Below are 19,278 nucleotides of genomic sequence, written 5' to 3' on the forward strand. Positions count from 1 at the left end.
AAATCGCCTGCGATTACCAATATATGAAATAAGATTTTCGAACATATTTTCGTTCACGGGACAGATGATAACACTATCTATTAAATTATATCTGTACTGTACATAAACGACGCGCCTTGAAGATTATGGGGCATTGAAGTTGTACTTTAATGATTTTTAGACTTAAGCTCTGGATATTTTACGTCCGATGAAAGCGCCCCCGATATCTGCTGGGTAGAAAACTTTATAGCAACTCGAAAGTGGTCTGAACGCGGCGTCAAAGACAAATATCGCCGATTCCTCCGAGAAAATCTGGAGCTACTTTTAAAGTTGAGAAGGAAACAAAAGATGCACGATGATATTCAACGTTAACTGTCCACTCCCAACGGGTAGGGACCAGAATTGCTCAGTCGGTAAAGTGACTGGAAATTAGGCTGTACGATCGTTGTGTTCATATTCCAAATTTACGCCGTACGTGCTACATGTTCTACCCATCTTATATCATTTAATGTAATGATCTCATATTAGCGATTAGATGAAAAGAATGACCACTGGGGGGGGGGATTCGTGATCCAATTATTACGATCCAAAACATATTTATTCCTGAAGACTTATTATTTAACTTAAAAACAGGATTAGGCAATGTGAGCAGGTGGCCGGCACACCGCAGGTGACAAAACCTGTTACCGACAGAAAACAGGTCACAGCGGTCCCGGGTGCGAACCCAGTGGGGGGGGGGACGGACACGCAAATATGCGTGCTGTTTGTGACTGGAGCCAGGAGGAAGCAACACAGCGTGACATGTCAGGTTCTCACGGTGGTGAGTATGAAGACGAATATTCTTGGACGGTGCGCTGTGAAGTCTCGTAGAAATTAACTGATATTTCAGAGGTTTTTAATGCTCGATCTTATTCCTGATACGTAATGAGGAATTTCATAATTTATGCTCTTAAGCATAAATTACTTTACAGATCAAATCAAGGAGTATGAGATTGGTAGAGTATTTAGCATGCATGTGGCGATCAGAAGTGAATACAAACTTTTGATTGAAATTTCTGAAGGGAAAAGACAATTCTGAAGACCTGCGCAGAGATGGATTTAACACTAAAGTAATTATTAGGGAGAAAGGGTTGGAGTGTGTTGATTGAATTAAAATGGCTCTGGTCTATGGAAAACACTGCAATGAAACTTCGGGTTTCATAAATTTCGGGAAATTTCTTTACTAACGTCTCTAAGCCTGTCCATATGATCTAGTCTTTTCTTTTCTATATAAGCAACCAACTCTAGTTGTACAACCCAAAGTTTTAGTACCACAAACACAAAAGCCTTCGACACGATCCTGCGTTAGTTCTTTTTCTGGGTTCCGGGGTTTCTCCGATTCTATACTGCTTCGAAACGCAGAAGAAAAATTACATCTTTGTCACTGCTATTAACTTCAAATCTCGCATCTCAACATTATTTTCCAATCTCTCCCTTCTTCGAAGTCGATGGTTACTGCACGGATTCCCCACCAAATTCTTTGTGCCCCACTCCTAGTTAATTAACAGCCCATCGTAAAGTATTAAAATTCACCTCATAAATCACAGAAGTTTTCGTTGAGTTACGTCCATCTTGGAAGTGTAACTTCCTAGGAACTTACTTTCTTTTCAGACACTTGCAATAAACCATGTTCAAAATTATTCGGAGATTCCAGGTACGTGTGTGATGCATTCGAGGTCGTCCCCTTCAGATGTCCAGACCAATATGTTTCTCTCAATGCCGTATATTTCACATTACATAGGTCAGGTGGGCTCCTGCCAGGGGGAGGGCTCGCGCGAGCCCCTTGTTTATTTTTGGTTAATTATCCTGGTACTCTATTATCGCCACAGAAGATATCAGTTAAAAAAAGATGATAGACCGGTATCAAAATATCGACACATATACACCCATATCTTGATACATCTTACCCGCCCCTTCCTCGAAATTCAAAAACAAAAACAAATTTGAAATACGTTCCTGCTCATAATACTTACTTTTCTTCTTTAGCTGAATTATTTCTGTTTCTACGTAACAAAATGGATTATAGTTCAGTAGCTTGTAGGCACGTATATATATATTAGATTGAAGTTCCTCACTGTTTATAAAAATAGGTGACCTTCAAGAATTTTTGGATTTATTATCAATTTAAAAATTGCTGAAGTTCTGAATAAGAATTAACACTTCAAGAAAAGAATTTTTTAAGTCGGTTTGTCGGTTATTCAGCCAGTAATTCAATAATTTTAAATAGTGATTCATTCAGCACGTAACTTTGTCAGTTAGTCACTTTGTGAACAAATTAATTACTCAGTCAGGTAAGTAATTAGTGAGTTAGCCCGTAAGTAATGTACTAAATCAGTATATTTATTGAGTTGTGTACTTTTACACACAGGTATTCAGGGCATTAGTTGAATGCCTGCACACAAACCAATAACTTCAGTTACTCAACTATTTTCGTTTGTTAGTTTATGTTGTAGAATAGAACTTCGCTGGGAACGTAATCTGAGGCCTGAAACACGTACAGTAGACCAACTTGTGCCGTTAACCGGTCACGCGAGCAGCGTGTCTGTGTGTCTAAGCCGCCGAATGCAGTACGCAATAAATCCTATCCAGCTCCAGACAGCCAGCCGATGGATGGTCGGTGTGGCTGTACTTGTAATCACGACTTTGTTCAGAACTCATAGCGGTTGTGTCCATTCGTCTTCTGTGAACGCAAGAAACAACTCCACTCTGATTGGACGGGTATTGAGAAAATTTGGTACAATCCAACTAAAATGCTTGTGCGAACACTCGATTATTTTTCGATTTATATAGACATGTACAAAACAAGTGCTGAGACCAGATAATTTTTATTCTGGTTCTGTAGAAAACTTTAAAATGGAAAAAAAATTGGAACGCAGTGGTAGTTTTTTCAAGTTCTCGTATTTATTTAATCAAATTTCTCCCTTAGGATTCAGAAATTCAGTTCTTAAAATAAATTTGGACACACTTTATAGTTACCATAAACATTTTCGTGGGAAATTATTTCCCACTTCATACAATGCTGATGACCATGTAAATAAAAACAATTTTGTTGTAACAATTGCCAAGAACCATAAATGTTTTCATAACTCATTGCCGAAATGTGTTATTTTCTTAATTTGATTTCGTTCTCTCTCTTTGTTTCCTGTCTGCGTTGCCTTAAATTTATCTTTCTTTGCTTATTATACGTTCTTTGCACGAATAAAATGAACGCGTGCAGGTCTGACCATGTCAGTCTGTCTGTACGACCATTTGTCTACCTATGCTCGGTAAAATACCAACATAACAACTGCATGAAACGAAACAAATAAAGAAATAATGAACCGGCCAGGGTTCGAATTCAAGACCATGACCCAGATTCATATCAAACAGTTTATTTGGAAAACATTTAATTCTTACATTTCACATAAAATCTCTACTTGTGTCTAAAAGATGTCATTACTGTTTCAGGGTATTATAACATTCCATGTTTTTTTTTAAGAAATCAGTGGTAAATGTTTGTTACAAACAAAATGTGATCTACTATTTAAAGTTACGGGTGACGGGAACGCTGGCATGGTCGCCAGATGGAGGACCAGGAATCCAGTGCAGCAAGGAAGAAGACAATCTAGAGATGTCAAAAAGAGGGAGTGTAGAAGATGAATGGATAGACCGCGAAACAGGGCGAAAGGGACTGTGAGAATGGAAGTCAGCCATTACAGTCAGCCATGTTGAAGACACGTGTGAGGAAAGCAAACGCAATTATAATGGCAGTTTTTGGCGCCAGGACAACAGAATTATTAGGTCCGAATCGTCAGTTCTTAAGATGCAAAACTTAATTGTATTATTACAAGTTAATTTTCGTAAGACAGATTTTACCACTGGCTTTTAAAGGGTTATGTCATAAGTTGCCCAGATTGTATACAATGACGGACGATAAGACGACACAGTCACACAAATTTAGGAAGCATCCAGCAATTTGCCCTGAGGGACCGAGGAAAACCACGGAAGACCTCAGACATTATTTAATTTCCAGTCGGAGATACGACCTAAGTTCCTCCAGAATACGAATCAGAAGTCCTCACCATTTACGACTTTTGTATCCAAGTGCGAAGACACAAATATTACTTATTCTTAATAGGGCATCGTGTCTTCCTAAGATCGAAGTCTCATACCCGTTCTAGAAAGACAGAGCTCATGGCAGCTAGTAACTTCTGACGGTCAGTAAAAAGCATGGAATGCAGTTTGACGATTACGGCAAATTGTAGCAAAGTAATCTCGCAAGAATGAGGCGGAAAAACCAGAGCTGAAATCTGAAAAATTCGTCAATTCGCTGTGGACATACCAGGCGCCTGACTGGTTTCCTTAGCTGGACGTGTTCAAAGGCCAGCCAATCTCATGTGAAACAATGCAAAGTTCCCATTGGAGATCAAAGAATTCCAGTCGTGCTAACCTGCAATCCGTTTGTGTGTAAGCAAAATGGAGATCAGAACAGATAACTCCATGGGGGAGAGTCCTTCTTCAGAAGCTAATACTTCCTTAGTTGATCAAATATTATCTGTTTTATGGGAGTAAAATGTATGGTAATGTGTTCACTAGTTTCTGACATAAATCATATGAACTCAATTCACAAACTCGCTTTCCATTTATTTTAGGCCCATTTTAATATTATCATCTCATGTATGTCTACTGATTAGTCTCTTTCCTTCAGGAATATCGAATAAATACATACATTTAAATACTTCCCGATAAGTGCTATATTTATAGTACATCTCCTGCTCAATACGCATCGTACTTTACAGGGATGAATTATCAGTTATTCATAAATCCCTTCTTTTCACACGAATGTCAATTCCAGTCATTACAAGATCTCAAAATTTGTCCCTATCTTGAGTCAGTTCTGTTGAGTAGGCGTAGGTGTTTTTAAACATACGTAATTTATTTTCTCAAAATATGAGACCATATAAAGTAAATGCAAATATTAATATTCTGTTCTTCAGCGCTATAGAATTCGATTGTGACTACCCTGTTCCCAAACAGTACATGAATGATTCAAATTGTAAAACTCCCCCTTATAAAATGTTCTCACTTTTATGTTCAAATCATTATTTTTGTCTTCGTTGTTATAAGTACATACTCTAACTCGTATTTTCTTCTCTCAAAGTGAGGGATCAGTTGACCTATTTAAAACTACAAGTAACATTATATCTGTATATGTATTAATATCAACCCTTTAAAACCCAAAGAATTTAAAAGTCCCACCAGCTTCAGTAATCAATAATTTTTCATCTTGTATTTGCGAGATTCTTACGATTCTGACAATAAACAAGTACTATCTTCTAAAGCAGTGTTAACTTTTTAATGTTGGAGCGTTGTGTTTTCTTTGCGGAACCTAACCTAAATTATTAAATATTGTTTATGTAAATTTCTGTTTCGAAGGAACAATATTCTTTGGGAGAATTAATTTAATCAAGGGTCATAGGCAGGCCCATATAGTTTTAATCGTAGAATAATGTGTGTGTGATGAATTTAAAATATATAAATAAGAGTTCGTAGCCTATTTCAAGGTGCTGTCCCAGAATTTTCTTGGTGGGACTGAGGAATAACTCCTTGGTCAGTTTAGTCGACATCTGGACTTAGATTTGATCCTGGGACCTCCCGAATTCGAAGCGTAAGCAAGTAGACCACAATGTTGGATCCGAGAGAAGACTGAGACGGTTAATTGCGAGTTTGAATTCGGTTACTCTGCTCTTAATTAGATAATGATTAGTGTGCTTATGCGATAATGTTCCGTTCTAGTCTGATACATTTTAAAACCTTTTCCTTAATTCATGAGTCAAGAATGAAGACGAACGTGGCAAGCTATAAATTCCCATGTATCTCACCATCAGACCACACGCAGACACCCTCCACCCCCTTTGACGGGAACAAGAACACGCACTGAAACAGTGAATGAGGGTAGCAAAGCATTTAGTCATGGTTCTTTCATTTATGGTCCAAAAGTTTTATCTTTCACAGATACCGTAAATTTTTAAATCGTTCATACTATCCTGTAATTCGTCCTCTTAAAGAACGAAACATATTTAAAAGTAACACAAGGGGTACAAATATTTTCAAAACTCAGCAAATGTTACATAAATAAAGTCTTCTCGGGCTATCAGCCGTGATTTATCACCATCTAACACGGCTGATAGACCGAGAAGACTTTATTAACGAAAACCGCCGTGAAAGCTTAACATCAAATGTTTTACAGTTTGAAACAGATGCGACATTTATCATCACTACTTTTCTCTCATGTTTATCCACGTATGAATAATTTACGTTCTCTTGAACTAACGCTGGTAAAATCTGGAATTAAAAATTCCTTCAAAGGCCGTCACATCTCATTATTAAAGTGTATGAATATGATGGCTAGAGTTCGATTCTGTGTACAGGTAATAGGGAACATTATCACCGCCATTCTATTCACTAGATCAATTTAACGTTACTAAATTGATATTATTGTAATAACTCCTTCCTTGTAAGAAAGACGAGCTCTGCATTGCCTTCCACGTACTTCTGAAGTCGAAATGATATTCTAACACATCTTATAAATTGACTAATTGATATTCAATATTTTTTAATCTCATATTCATGGCACAAGTAATTAAAACCAATTTGTTATAATAAGTGGATATAAGCGTTATACTAACTAACTACATGGGGCGGAGTCCTTCTTAAAAAGCTGATAGTTGTTCAGCTGACCAAAATAATCCTAGCCGTTTATAACAACAGAAGATATATCACAGTGTTCATAAGATAAGATAAGATTGGATTGAACAGTATCCAGAGCCAAGTAATTCCAGTTTCCGTAAGCTCCACTTTAATATTATACACCCATCTACGCCGTCTCCTCTCAGATGATCTTCCTTCATGTTTTTTTATTGAAATTGTACATGTATTTATCATCTCTCCCACGCGTGTTACATCTCATGCCCATCAGATCTTTGTCTTTTCATTTCCTTCATCGATACAGTTCTCAGATTTAAGATAAATTGCCTTTAGTTTGACTTCATTTCCTCTCTAGAATGGATTCGTAGGTTTTAACATTTAATAAATAGAACACAATTCTCTCAAGCAATCAGTGGTATATTTCGAAGATTGTATCTGCCTCCATCATCAGAGACTTCTATAGTGACGCGGCTAGCGTTGCAGATGTCTTATGTCTGGCATTTTTAATAAGCCACGGTAGCTCAGACGTCGAGGCTTGGTATCCGGACTGAGATCCATTCTGCCTGCTATCCTATGGCCACTGTAGGGTCTCTTCGTCATGACTTCATTCATCCTGTTAAGGTTTGGGCTACCTTCTGTATGTCTTCGTGGCGTGGCAATTGGACTCAAAAGACAACTTTCACCTGTAATACGAGAAAATGTAATGTCGAGGAATCAGACGTGAAATGTGGATTGAAAACAATGTCAGGTGGCAGTCAGCTTTCGCCATTGATTTCTACCTAGCTTTATACAGAAATCTGGATTACTACACGGCAATGACAAGCAACGAAATGATATTTTACGTAACATTCAAGTTTTATTGGAGACTAACCGCTTGATATTTCTCATTACGATACATGAACATGCCTGATAGTTGCACTACATAACATCCAGCTGGCACAAATGTACCTTTATTATGAGTATTACAAGCCTCTCCATCTTGACTTTTATTAATGGAACTTTCGTAAGTTATGAAGCAAAAACTTTCATGGTGTAATGCAACTTACGTTGTTGAAAAGTCAAGTTAGTTACGCTTGCCCATCGAGAAATGGCAAGACACAGAGACCAAATAAAGACAGATCAGAAAACCCAGTGCTTTTTAAACGATGCTTCTGTTGCGTAACTCAAGAAAAGTCTAGTAATGAATTTAAATCTGGCGCAATTGCATCAATTCTTCACATTCGGGATGCTTTAAGACTGTAAATAATTCCTTGTGCTATCATAAATCACTAAATTAGATACGGAAACCGTCTGGATGCAAAGAGAAAGGTTTTTGTTCCTGATGCATTCTAACCGATCGTCCAGTGTTTGGTCAGTAAGTTTAACACACTGAACCTTTCTTATCCTTGCACAGTGCACTCTATGAATTTATTGGCTGAAGAGATTATTTCTGAATTTGCACGGGGCAATGTGCTTATTCTGTGGAATGAGAAAAATGATTAACATTCCAGCTTTACGTACTGGAGTTCCATGTTTCGAAGTCTAACAAGTTTCCTGTAAAATATATCCGTCCCTCCAGTAGCCATAATCATACTGGCACACTTAATTGACGACGTATTTTGCAGTTGAATAAGTGGCGTTAAACAAAGGAAGTAACTTAAAACAGAGACAAATTAAAGCCATAAAGTGAGCCTCGCATCTCAGAGGTCAATGGAGGGCATGGAATTAAAACTATACGAATTCTTATTCTCGGGTGTAGATTGAAGGTGAGCGGTCCAGGTCGACTTAACCCAACATAAAGAATAATTTTGTGTCTGTTGTGTGGGCGTCACAGCTGATGTGAATTTGTGGACATAAAGAACTGATCTTTTTATCCAAGATCGTATCCCATTGCATCACTGACAGAGTGGTCCAGGTTATGAAATAATGCGAGATATTTAACCCTGCATCGTGGAGCACCATGTGGCAGCAGTTCATTCCCAGAGAAGCTCAGAATTTCGGGGTCATTTGATTTAGTCCATTCATTACAGGAGGCAAGGGTGAGCACATGTGGACTCCACGTGATACGAGCTGCATTCTACAGCAAAAAAGACATTTAGACCTGCGTCTGTTTTGCAGCAAGGAAAGTGACGTCATGGGAGGTTTGGTTACGACACTGTATCAACTGCAGTGGTTTAGACACATACCTGTTTATGACGTAATTTTACGATACACGAATATTTTACATTTTAGACTGATTTTCTGTTCATACAGGTGCTTAATAATTTGTTTGTAATACTTCAGAGTAGACTGCATAAGTCAACCTTGTGAATTTGTGCAAATCACAGATCACAGATTTTTTTCTACGTTTACGTAATCCTTACTGAGAGGTATAGAGTATCAGAAGACCTTCCTTCCAATGAAATGGGAGAGAATTTCAAATCGCATATTGAGGAGTCTCATAAATTGCACTCTTCAAATTACATGTGAGAAAAAATTAGATTGGTAAGTCATGTAGTACGTATGGGGAAAATATAAGTTTAATAAAATTTTAGCATGAAAATTCTGAAACCAACAGCCATGTCGGAGACTTAGGCATAGTTGGGAGGATAATGTAACTTATGTTAAATAAATAATGTATCAAAATGTACACTATTCAAATGGTTCTGGATAGGATTCGGTGGTAGAGACTTGTGAAAATAGTAAGGAATTTTCAAGTTTCGTAAAAGGAGGTGGATTTGTTGACTAGCTATCAGCTCTTCAAGATGAATTCTGCTTTGTTACGTAAGATTTCAGGTTGTCACGGAGACGAGTATGAAGATAATGATTTATCCCGTAATCTGGTAGACATTGAACGACGTTTCACAGGTTCCAACAGCCTCCATCTTCAGGGCAATAATTGTTTTTTTTAAAATTCGGTGAATATCTACCAAACTATACGGCGCAACATCCCAGAACACAGTCGTCATTGTTCATTTAAGTCAGTCAAAATATTATAGGAATAAATCCCACGAATGTTAGACGTTTAACTCGGATATCTTATTATTGTGGGTTTTATTGAAGTAATCCTCCTTGCATTGTATTATAAACACAAAAAACAGAATGAGAAAAACCTTTGGTACACTGATTTGTCTTCCCCAATGGCGATGTTTTCCCTCGCAATTAGAAAAACGAAAAATAAAATGTATCACATGCAGAACAAAGGAAGTAGGCAGCGCGTTTCCTCGTGTGCCCAGCTTTTAAAACAAATATTGAACATTAAAAAAGTAAGGGGTTTGAGCAGAGAGAAAATTCCGCTGACGGCTGTGGAAATGGCAGAGCGATGTGAGGCCTGTTTACCATCGAACGGCAAACGGTTGCGTTTGTTTAGAAAGCGGGGCTGTTGCTATGGTTACACTAACTCCACTGAATTCCATGTTTAAAAATAACATAAACCGCGAATGAGGTAGAAACCAAGTGGAGGGGGGAGGTTACAAAGTTGTGTGATTTATATTTATGGATTGAAGTTAGAGAGGACGTGTCATCCACAGCATCAGGTGGGTTAGTAATTTAACGACGATATATCACCTGCAGAGGAGTCTGTATACGACGGGTCTTCATTAATTCGTTTCGAACTAAAATATGCTGATTCAGATTAAACTTAATCTGTTCAATATCTGTACCTTGTAGTATCTAGGTATATGGTTCATTTAACGACGCTCTTAGTAGAAGGTTCAATTATGGGATAATTAATAAATTAAAATGGATATGGAAGGTGTGGTCTTGGTCTAATTTAATGTGACATCCCGGAATTTTCCAGGAGGAACTGAGGAGAAACACGAAAATTCTCATTCTGGATATTCTTTATCTGGGCTGAGATTTGAACCCCGACATTTTTTGAATAAAAATCAGGAGTATCAACGATTTCATAAACTTCTTGTTATATTAATTTATTTTAATATGAAACAACTAGGGTAAATTTCAAATTACCATATTAATGACCTATTATTATTTTATTCTATGAATCATTGTCATTGTGGAACGGAAAGCGATATGAGTCTTAAAATAAAGGACGATTATAAACTATTAACCTGCACAGGGTCGGGAAGGCCGCGGTCGTGGCCAATTTTACAAGTACGGTATTCAATGCAGCGGCTGAGGAAAACAACTGGAGACGTCACTCAGGTTAACCCGAAACCCGATTCAATGAATGTCACGTGTTTTAACGTTTTACTAGCCTACGGGGATATAAACCTCGGGATTTGAATATGAACATCTTAGTATATAAAATAGCTGACTTATCAAAAATGTTATTCTCAGTGCATTGGAAATTTGGTAACTTGTCCGAAACTAAGCAATAGTACGAAAAGTATGAGCAAAATCGACTTGTTTTAGTACTTCCGGGACGAAAGTTCCTTTCTTTGGGCCGGCTCTGGAGCCCATCTGCTCCTATGCAGTACTCACAAAGGACTTTTCACGGGTTAAACCAATCGGAGACTGAAAGTAATCATTCATTTATATCTAATGTCAATATTAAGAATGCGTTGAGCTATACATCGACATTACGCGATATTTCTTGATGGAATGATGATTAATAAGGCAAACGAGAAGTATCCGGATTGATCAACGTATCCCGAGAAATTTTAACATATAAATGTGATTCGTTTGAGTGTGTTATTAAAATACATCTCTGAGAAATCGGTTGAACTGGATTAAACTGATTCATGATTTGGTAATATTACATGTTTTTCTATAGCAATGATAAATTTTGGCTTCGATATGAAGGGGCGTCTTATACATCTGCATTCTGTTCGACTTTGTGTGTGCTATGGCACATGATTTCTGTGCGGCGATGCTGAAGAACTTGCAGAACTCCATCCAATGAGTGGGCAGAGAGCGGTATCGATCCTGGCACTGTCTCCCTCTGCTGCACGAGGGGCGTGAATTCAACCATCAGCGTATCGCATGAATCGAGGAGCATTTCGCCATCTCCTGGTCACAAACAGCAAAATTTAAAGCCGAACCTGCACTCATCTCGAAACAGAAATGGGGGAACATGAATTGCATAGACAAAGTATTTGGTCTAAATAATATATTATAATTAATAACTGCTTGATGATAATAATAGGAGGGAGCGAACATATATGAACGATGAAAAATTAGAGATGGGGTTTTATGGACAGAAAGAAACATTAAGTAAAAACACAAACAAACAAACGGAACAAAGCTGGAGGAAAATAAATCAGAAAAAGAGAAGAAAGGAGAATGGATAAAGTAAATAGACAGAAAGAAAAAAGTTCACTAATATTTCTGAAAAGCAAGAATTTCGTTTGGAATGCTACAAGAAGCCCTCATCCCACAAATAAAAGGCAAAGAGCAGATCTGTCTGCCAGCACCCCGCTAATTACAACGCCGCGAGCGAATTTTACGAGTTGAGAAGCAACCGGTTGTACACCGCCAGCCTTAAGTCAGGTGCATCGGGTAATACCAGCATTAGTTTTTTAATCACAGACTGGTCTGTGGTGTGATCACTTTGCGATTCCAACGTCTAAAGTTTGATTTCAAATATTACATACACTGACTCACACAAAGTCTGGTTCGCTGTTTGACTGGCTGGGAGACAGACTAGATTATTGACTAAGTCAGTGATAACTGACTGCCTGAATGACTGATTGTATGTCTTACTGGCTTCAGGCTGACTGATTGGATGACTGAATTTCTAAATGACTGCCTTACAAAGTGTCTGGAGCTCTAACGGTATGACTAACTGGCTAAATGTCTCTCTAACAATGACTGATTGCTGACTAAGACACTGAAAGATTGAACTGTATACATCAGTCTTCATTGCCTTGTCTTATTCTTCGTGAGTAGACGTTCGCTATAAACTGCTACAACGCCAATCCTGTATGTGGCTTGGACAACTCTGTGCAGGCAATTAGTGTGCGCAGGAGCTGTTCAGCTGAGCGTGTGTACCAGTGATAGCTTTGCAATTAAATTTTAAGCTCAAGTACAAGAATGCAATGTTTTTCTTTACTCGAGTTTAATTTTAAATTAAAGTAATTAGTTTGCTTTGTAACACTAATTACAGCAAGGCGTTAAACACGACGCGACGCGAAATTAATTGTACATACCGACAGGTTGTAAAGCTCTAGTGGTAAATACTTTACCACGCATCACAGTCAAGCTAGTACTAAGGAGCCATCTGCTTACGACTCATTGGCCTTTAGAGATTTAAATGTATTATACGCCTTTTGCAATGCTTGGACACAATTATTATACATACAGTTGATTTTATCTATCCATGATTATACTCGAGAATAGTTGGACAAATTTTGATTAAATTTAGTGTTGATGTAATGCCACTGGAAGCCACTTAATTCTAGTATTTTATATTTCTAATTACCTATAATAAGTAATTACAACATGGCTACAGCGCGAAACTTTGATGTAGAAGGAAAACTAGCGCTACTTGATAAGGATTTATGAAATAATGTAGGCATACTGTGACATATCTTCGAGAAAATAAACCAAATTTCTTAAGGCTTTTCCAACATCAGCACGGCTTGAATTTTTGATCTAGTCTCGATATTTGAGCTAATCATAAATATCTATACATTGGTCTAAATTCCACTGCCGGAGGCTGTTCTGTGTTCTGCTGTGTACGGTTGGATAGCTGATAAGGATGTTTTTTGAACAATAGTTCTTAATTCAAGTTACCATCCAGAAATTTCCTGAAGGAAGCCAGAAAAGCTACTAAAATTTCTGAGTCAGGACAATTTTATTTTTATTTGAAATCATCGTCTCCCGAATACGAAGCAAACTTACTAACCACTGGGGCGTGATGTTCTACCTGGCAAGTGAAAACTTGCTAACGATTTGCTATCAGTTTATGGGCATTGAAAGCTAAGAGTGCGATAGGTACCTGCAGCTTCTTTGAGCAGTCTGTCCTAAATGATAGATTTGTCTTGGGTGACTACCTGAAGGGGTCAGTCTTGAGACTTGTTTGGCGACTGGCTCAGCATCTGGACAGACGAGGTAATTCCTCGCATGCACGAAGGTCCAGAAGAGACCTGACATAAAGGTAAGAGCCGACGTTTCGGAGAAACGAACTATCCCCATTTGAAACCATCTAACGACGAGTCTACACTTTGTCAAATCTCAGAAGAACAGCATCATTATTCTCACTGCCGTGAACAATTCAAATCTCTCTGTACCCTTTGGTTTACATTTAATAATATCAAATAATTTCTAATTTCACACTTCACATTAATAGAAGTCAATTGCAAGAAAAGAAATTGTAAACATTTCTGAGAAAGCATTTAGAGTAAGAGACTGGGAAAACAAGGAAAATCCTCTCAGGATGCTGTGGACCCGCTGCTTTTCGAACCTACTGCTCTCTGATTATAAACAATATGGAAGTACTAACCCGGCTTGTGCCTGTATACAATGGAGAGAACTATTAAAAACCTTAGATAGTGCTGTCGGTATCCGTTCCTAAACTCGGGACTTGCCGAATACGAAGCAAGAGTGCTAATCATTGGACCAAGAAGTTTGATCCTAGTTCAAGTCCACGAATTGGACAAAAACTGGACAACGAAGAAAAGGATTTACATCGTTTTTGTTCGAAGAAATCCACCGGAGCTCCAAACTTGTTGTAAGGAAATTGCCTTCTTTCTTGGCAGCTTGCTAGAATGTCTTCAGATCTTCAGATATGATCCAGGCAAACTAAATGATGTGTTCAACTGTAATACAAGGAAGTCTGTCCCTAGACCGCACAGACGCACAGCTGTGGTGACACTTTTTTGTTGGGCGGCAGTGTGAATGCGATCCCAGGAAGCTGGCAGTGCATAGCACCCTGCATTCGTGTCTCGACACCGAAGCCAACTATTTTCTCTCAGAACAACTTGCTCTCCGGAAGACCCTGGCAGGGCGAGCCACTGCGCAGGTCCGAGGCCTCTACACCAGCTGCTCCCCCATTCGCGTCCTGATATCTCTGATTACAATACAGGATTATTTAATAACTCTTCTCAACTGCATAGGTTACATTGCACAACCTTTGAGAAACATTGATGGGTAGAATTGGCTCAGGATTGTATCTATGAACATAAGCCGTTTGGCTAACATCCTGAAACATGAAGATTGCTGTCTTCTGGGTTATTGCGTCGTGTAGTCTGATAGATTTGTGACATTCACCGCCCTGATGACGGAGGCAGTATGACCTCCGAAACGTTGATGGAAATCTACCAGATTACACAGCGCAACAACCCAGAAGACAGAAATCTTCATACTCATCGCCCTGATGATGGAGGCAGTATGACCTCCGAAACGTTGGTGGAAATCTACCAGATTACACAGCGCAATAACCCAGAAGACAGAAATCTTCATACTCATCGCCCTGATGACGGAGGCATTATGACCTCCGAAACGTTGGTGGAAATCTACCAGATTACACAGCGCAACAACCCAGAAGACAGAAATCCTCAGACTCGCCGTTGTGAAAACCTCAAATCATACATCCTGTAGCATTCCGTTAAGAAAACAGACCTACGATAAGACTGGATAATAAGCCTTTGGTTTTGGTAAATATATTTTTGCTTATTTCTCCTCTCTATTTGTGTTTAATTATTTGTTTCCTTATTTTATCTACACTTTCTCTTGATGCGTACGTCTATATTCTGAGTAAGAAGATCCATAACTTGGAAAAGTGACAACATTTTAAATCCTGAATTCAAAATGCATTACAGCTGTTATTTTACTTAATGCTGTGTTTGTAGTTAAGTGCAAGGAACCGCGTACTAGAAATACTGAAACATAACAAATGTTCTTCGTCTGTAATATTCATTAATGTCACATTTTAATTCACTTAATGTGCCTTGTGTATTTTTTTATTAACTTGTAGAGTAGGAAGTCTGTATATACATATTTCAAGCGTTAAAGATTTATCGTGTCTTGTTTACAGAGTTGTGTTGTAATTGTGAACTTGAAATGGGAAGAATTTTAAAGGAACATATCCTAGCTTATTTGAAGGTACTGTCCTTCTATTTGCATATACGTTGTGAGGCAGACAATGATAGACGTCAATCAATACATCGGTTCCCGGGCCAGATTAGTTTGTGACGTAGAAATATTAACAATTACATAACGTTCAGCCCCCGGAAGTTGATAAATTTCGATTCAATTCATTTATTTTTTATTTTAAAGCATAATAAATTAACGAAACGAGTTGTAATTTTGTTAAATGTAAAGTGTAATGTATTCTGAGATGTTGCGCCGTGTAGACGCTTTCATCAGTGTTTACTGCCTCCATCATCAGGAAGATTACTGATCACTCTGATTAAGTAGGTAGTATGCACATCTGAAACGTCTGTTAATCTCTACTCTTCTCCCCGGCATTGTCTGTAAGCAGCCGTAAGGACTTGAAATCTCGTCTAAGCCGTTCTGTACGCCTGGGCGCTGTTGGTGCAGGCTTTATGATCAAAACAATATCAGCGCAGTAAGACGTATCGCCTCGCTCGGCAATAACTCACGGTCATGGCCCGCAACGTCGTAACGCAACATTACAGACCATCCGTCTGTCTGTCTACTTGCTGTTGATCTTATATATACACAAGCAGCGTCATAATGCCAAGCCACGCCCCTTAACTTCGTCTTCAACTCAGCCGGACCAATAATAAATTCTCAGAGCAAGAGGATCGCTATAAGAAATACGGACGAAGCAGCTGGCCGTGATATTTGTCTCTGTCTGTTCGCGAAACGGGGCGGAGATCATCGACGTACAGGCAAAGACAAGGAAAATGCATCAAAGGATCTCCGCTGTAGCTTCGGTCTGAGAGAAATTGCTCTCGGCGAGGAAAATCATATCTAAGACAAAGTACGAGGAGTGGATAAAATTGAAATGTTTATATTTGGTTGATTAAATCAAACATAATGTATCACTAACTGGAAGAAATAAGAGAGAGATACAAAATTTTGGTAGGAAAACCACTTAACACTTGAGAAATCTACGGAGAAAGACAATATTACGTTAGAAATAGAATTCAATATCTGCTCTGTTTCAGGGGTGATCTTTTGTACCGATGTGAAATTTGGTCGCTCGCAGAACAGATTTCTCGTAATATTTAAGCGTGCGTAACATGGAAAAATAAAGAAAATTGCACAATTTATAGGCTCACTCTTTTGGACACGGTAATCGAATTTCGTGTTCCAAAAATTGCGAGGTATTTCTGAAATATCTGCGTATCAGCGTCGAATGAAGAACACTCCTCCATGTAGCTAATCATTTAATATTAATATGTGATTAAAATAAGGATGAGATGGACAGAGCATGTAGAATATAACGGGATATAACAGATACGTATAGCATTTTGTTTGGAGAATTCCAGGAAAATAAATACTTATAAAGTATGTGGTGGAAAATCGATTTTATAGAAATGATTTTGCATAACCTCCATTGCGAGGTACCCTTTCTCATGTGTGTTCTGTCTGAGACCAAAGAAATTGTTTGAACATTAAGAAGATTCAGAGAGTGGTAAAACTTATATTATTTTTATTCTTAATATAAAGTTATTATGGAGATAAAACCAAGAAATGGATGATAGGCTGTTCATGCAGTACACATTGGTAAACGACACAAACTCGAGAACATTTAGGAAACAGCACATCTGTTTGACATGTGATTTGGGGGAGATAACTTTAAAATGTATTTTGGAGAAACAGGTTTATTTCATGATTTGCACGAGAGGCAGTTTTTTGCGGGTGTTAATTAGTGTCGTTCTCCCTTGAATTAAAAAGAAACATAATGAAGACGTAAACAAAACTATTTAATTACTAACAAAATAACTACGTAATTGTGCTTAACAATTCGACGTCTTCGGCTAATATTATAAGAATTATTGATCGAGGAAAACAGTAAACACACGAAAATTAATAACTTACATATAAAATTTTGATTGGATAATGTTAATAGAGCAGAACATAAGGAAAACTTAAGATTAGACAAAATTATAACACACTATTAAAATTGATCTTCTCATGAATTTGATATTTCAGCACAAGTTCGAAAACTGACTGCATTGTGCTCTAAATTATGATTGCGATGTTAGTAATTCGTGTAGATTCAGTAATTTTGCAGGTTGGTGAGTTTTCATATCAGCAACGCTGAAACTTCGGGTTCTGAAAAAGTAGGTCAGATTAATAATAAAATAATAATAAACGAATTTATTATTTCGATGTTCTGAACCAGCATCAAACGACCAGTTACAGAAACATCATAAAACAATTAGAAACAAATTTTAATATCATTTACGTAATTACCTTAATAATAATATATCTTACCGTAGTGTCTAAAGCTGATCGGCCATTCTTTCAAGTAGCAATATTACAAAAGGTCCACCAACGAAAATTCTGTGCGCATTTATATCGTGTTCTAGCTTTAGCTCTTAGAGATACGTCACAAAATTGCTAACTGTTTATTTTCATAGGTTGGCTGGAGGATGTTGGCTTTCTCCTTGCCACCAGCTGTACACAGCCGTGGCACTTCCAATCCAATTTTATTGGAGCTTCAAATCGTTCGCAGGTAAGCGTATGTAAAGCAATTAGATTGACAAAGATGGCGAGGCACGAATTTTGACTTGTAGAGGCATGAAGCAAAATTATATACCGTGAAGGGTTCAGTTTACGAAGTTGGCGAAACTAAAAAAACTATTCCTCGGTTTGTCTTGAGTTATTTTAAGAATCTTGAATCATGGGCGAAGTCAGGTCTTAGTTAAAGTTGTCTTCAGCGTTTAACTAGGGAACAAGGCATACATAGGAATGGGGAAATTGTTTTAAAGAAAATATTCCTGAAAGTGCGAACGAAATTCAAGTGGTAAGATTTTTAAGGCGGAAAGTTTGAAGATGGTTACCTCTTGTGTTGCAGAGTTAATGAAAAATTGCGTTGCGTATTAGTGATTTGCTGGGCAGGTGAATAGTTCCAAGTGCAAATTCTTCTGAAAACACCTTGTACTGTGGAGTGAACAAATCGTTTGGTTAGGCAAGAATTGCTAATACGCGTATCCCACTAGAAACTTGGCATATTTAAAGACTTCTGTCTTCTGGGTTGTTGTGCTGTGTAGACGGGTCGATGTTAACCAACGTTTCGGAGGTCATACTGTCTCCATCATCAGGGCGATGAATATGTCAATATCAACCAGACAACCAAAAAAGCTAACTAAAGGCGGAGTCCTGCTCAAGCCCAAGATTCGTCCCTAGATAGGTGACACCATTCCTGCGTACGAAACGCATAGATAGAGGCTGTCTCCGGCAGAGACAGCATGTGGCATTAACGGAGACTGGCATGCATCTCTTGAGGAGACGTTTGAAAAAAATTGAATTTTTTCAAAATTTTCGAAAAATCAAAAAATGCTGCAAATTGTCTGAAAAGCGCACAAAACGAAGAATTTTTGAAAAATTCTGAATTCAAAATTTTTGTCGAAATTTCGAAAATTTTTGGTTTACTTCGCGTTTCACGCCATTTGCAGCCATTTTTGATTTTTAAAAATTTTCAAAATTTTCGAAAAATCAAAAAACGCTGGAAATTGTCTGAAAAGCGAACAAAACCAAGAATTTTTGAAAAATTCTGAATTCAAAATTTTTGTC

At 37.9% G+C, this 19,278-nt stretch overlaps 1 protein-coding gene across 10 annotated transcripts in view; it reads left to right on the plus strand.

The window, feature by feature from the left end:
* The window catches only part of LOC110829836 (uncharacterized), a 193,107-nt gene extending 174,045 nt beyond the window's left edge, over positions 1-19,062 (plus strand). For 5 of the 10 annotated variants that reach the window (XM_087343871.1, XM_087343874.1, XM_087343873.1 and 2 more), the window contains 2 exons: positions 2,460-2,736; positions 3,548-5,338. In XM_087343871.1, coding sequence (XP_087199997.1) covers positions 2,460-2,736; positions 3,548-3,694 — 424 coding nt within the window. In that variant the 3' untranslated portion in view covers positions 3,695-5,338. The other 5 variants (XR_015533875.1, XM_087343878.1, XR_015533874.1 and 2 more) reach the window with 3 other exon arrangements.
* Positions 19,063-19,278: the final 216 nt, after the last annotated feature.

The sequence above is a fragment of the Zootermopsis nevadensis genome, unplaced genomic scaffold, assembly GCF_977971745.1.
Source record: "Zootermopsis nevadensis isolate Lab colony 2312 unplaced genomic scaffold, Znev_1.0 Znev_ptg000007l, whole genome shotgun sequence".
NCBI classification, from domain to species: Eukaryota; Metazoa; Arthropoda; class Insecta; order Blattodea; family Termopsidae; genus Zootermopsis; species Zootermopsis nevadensis.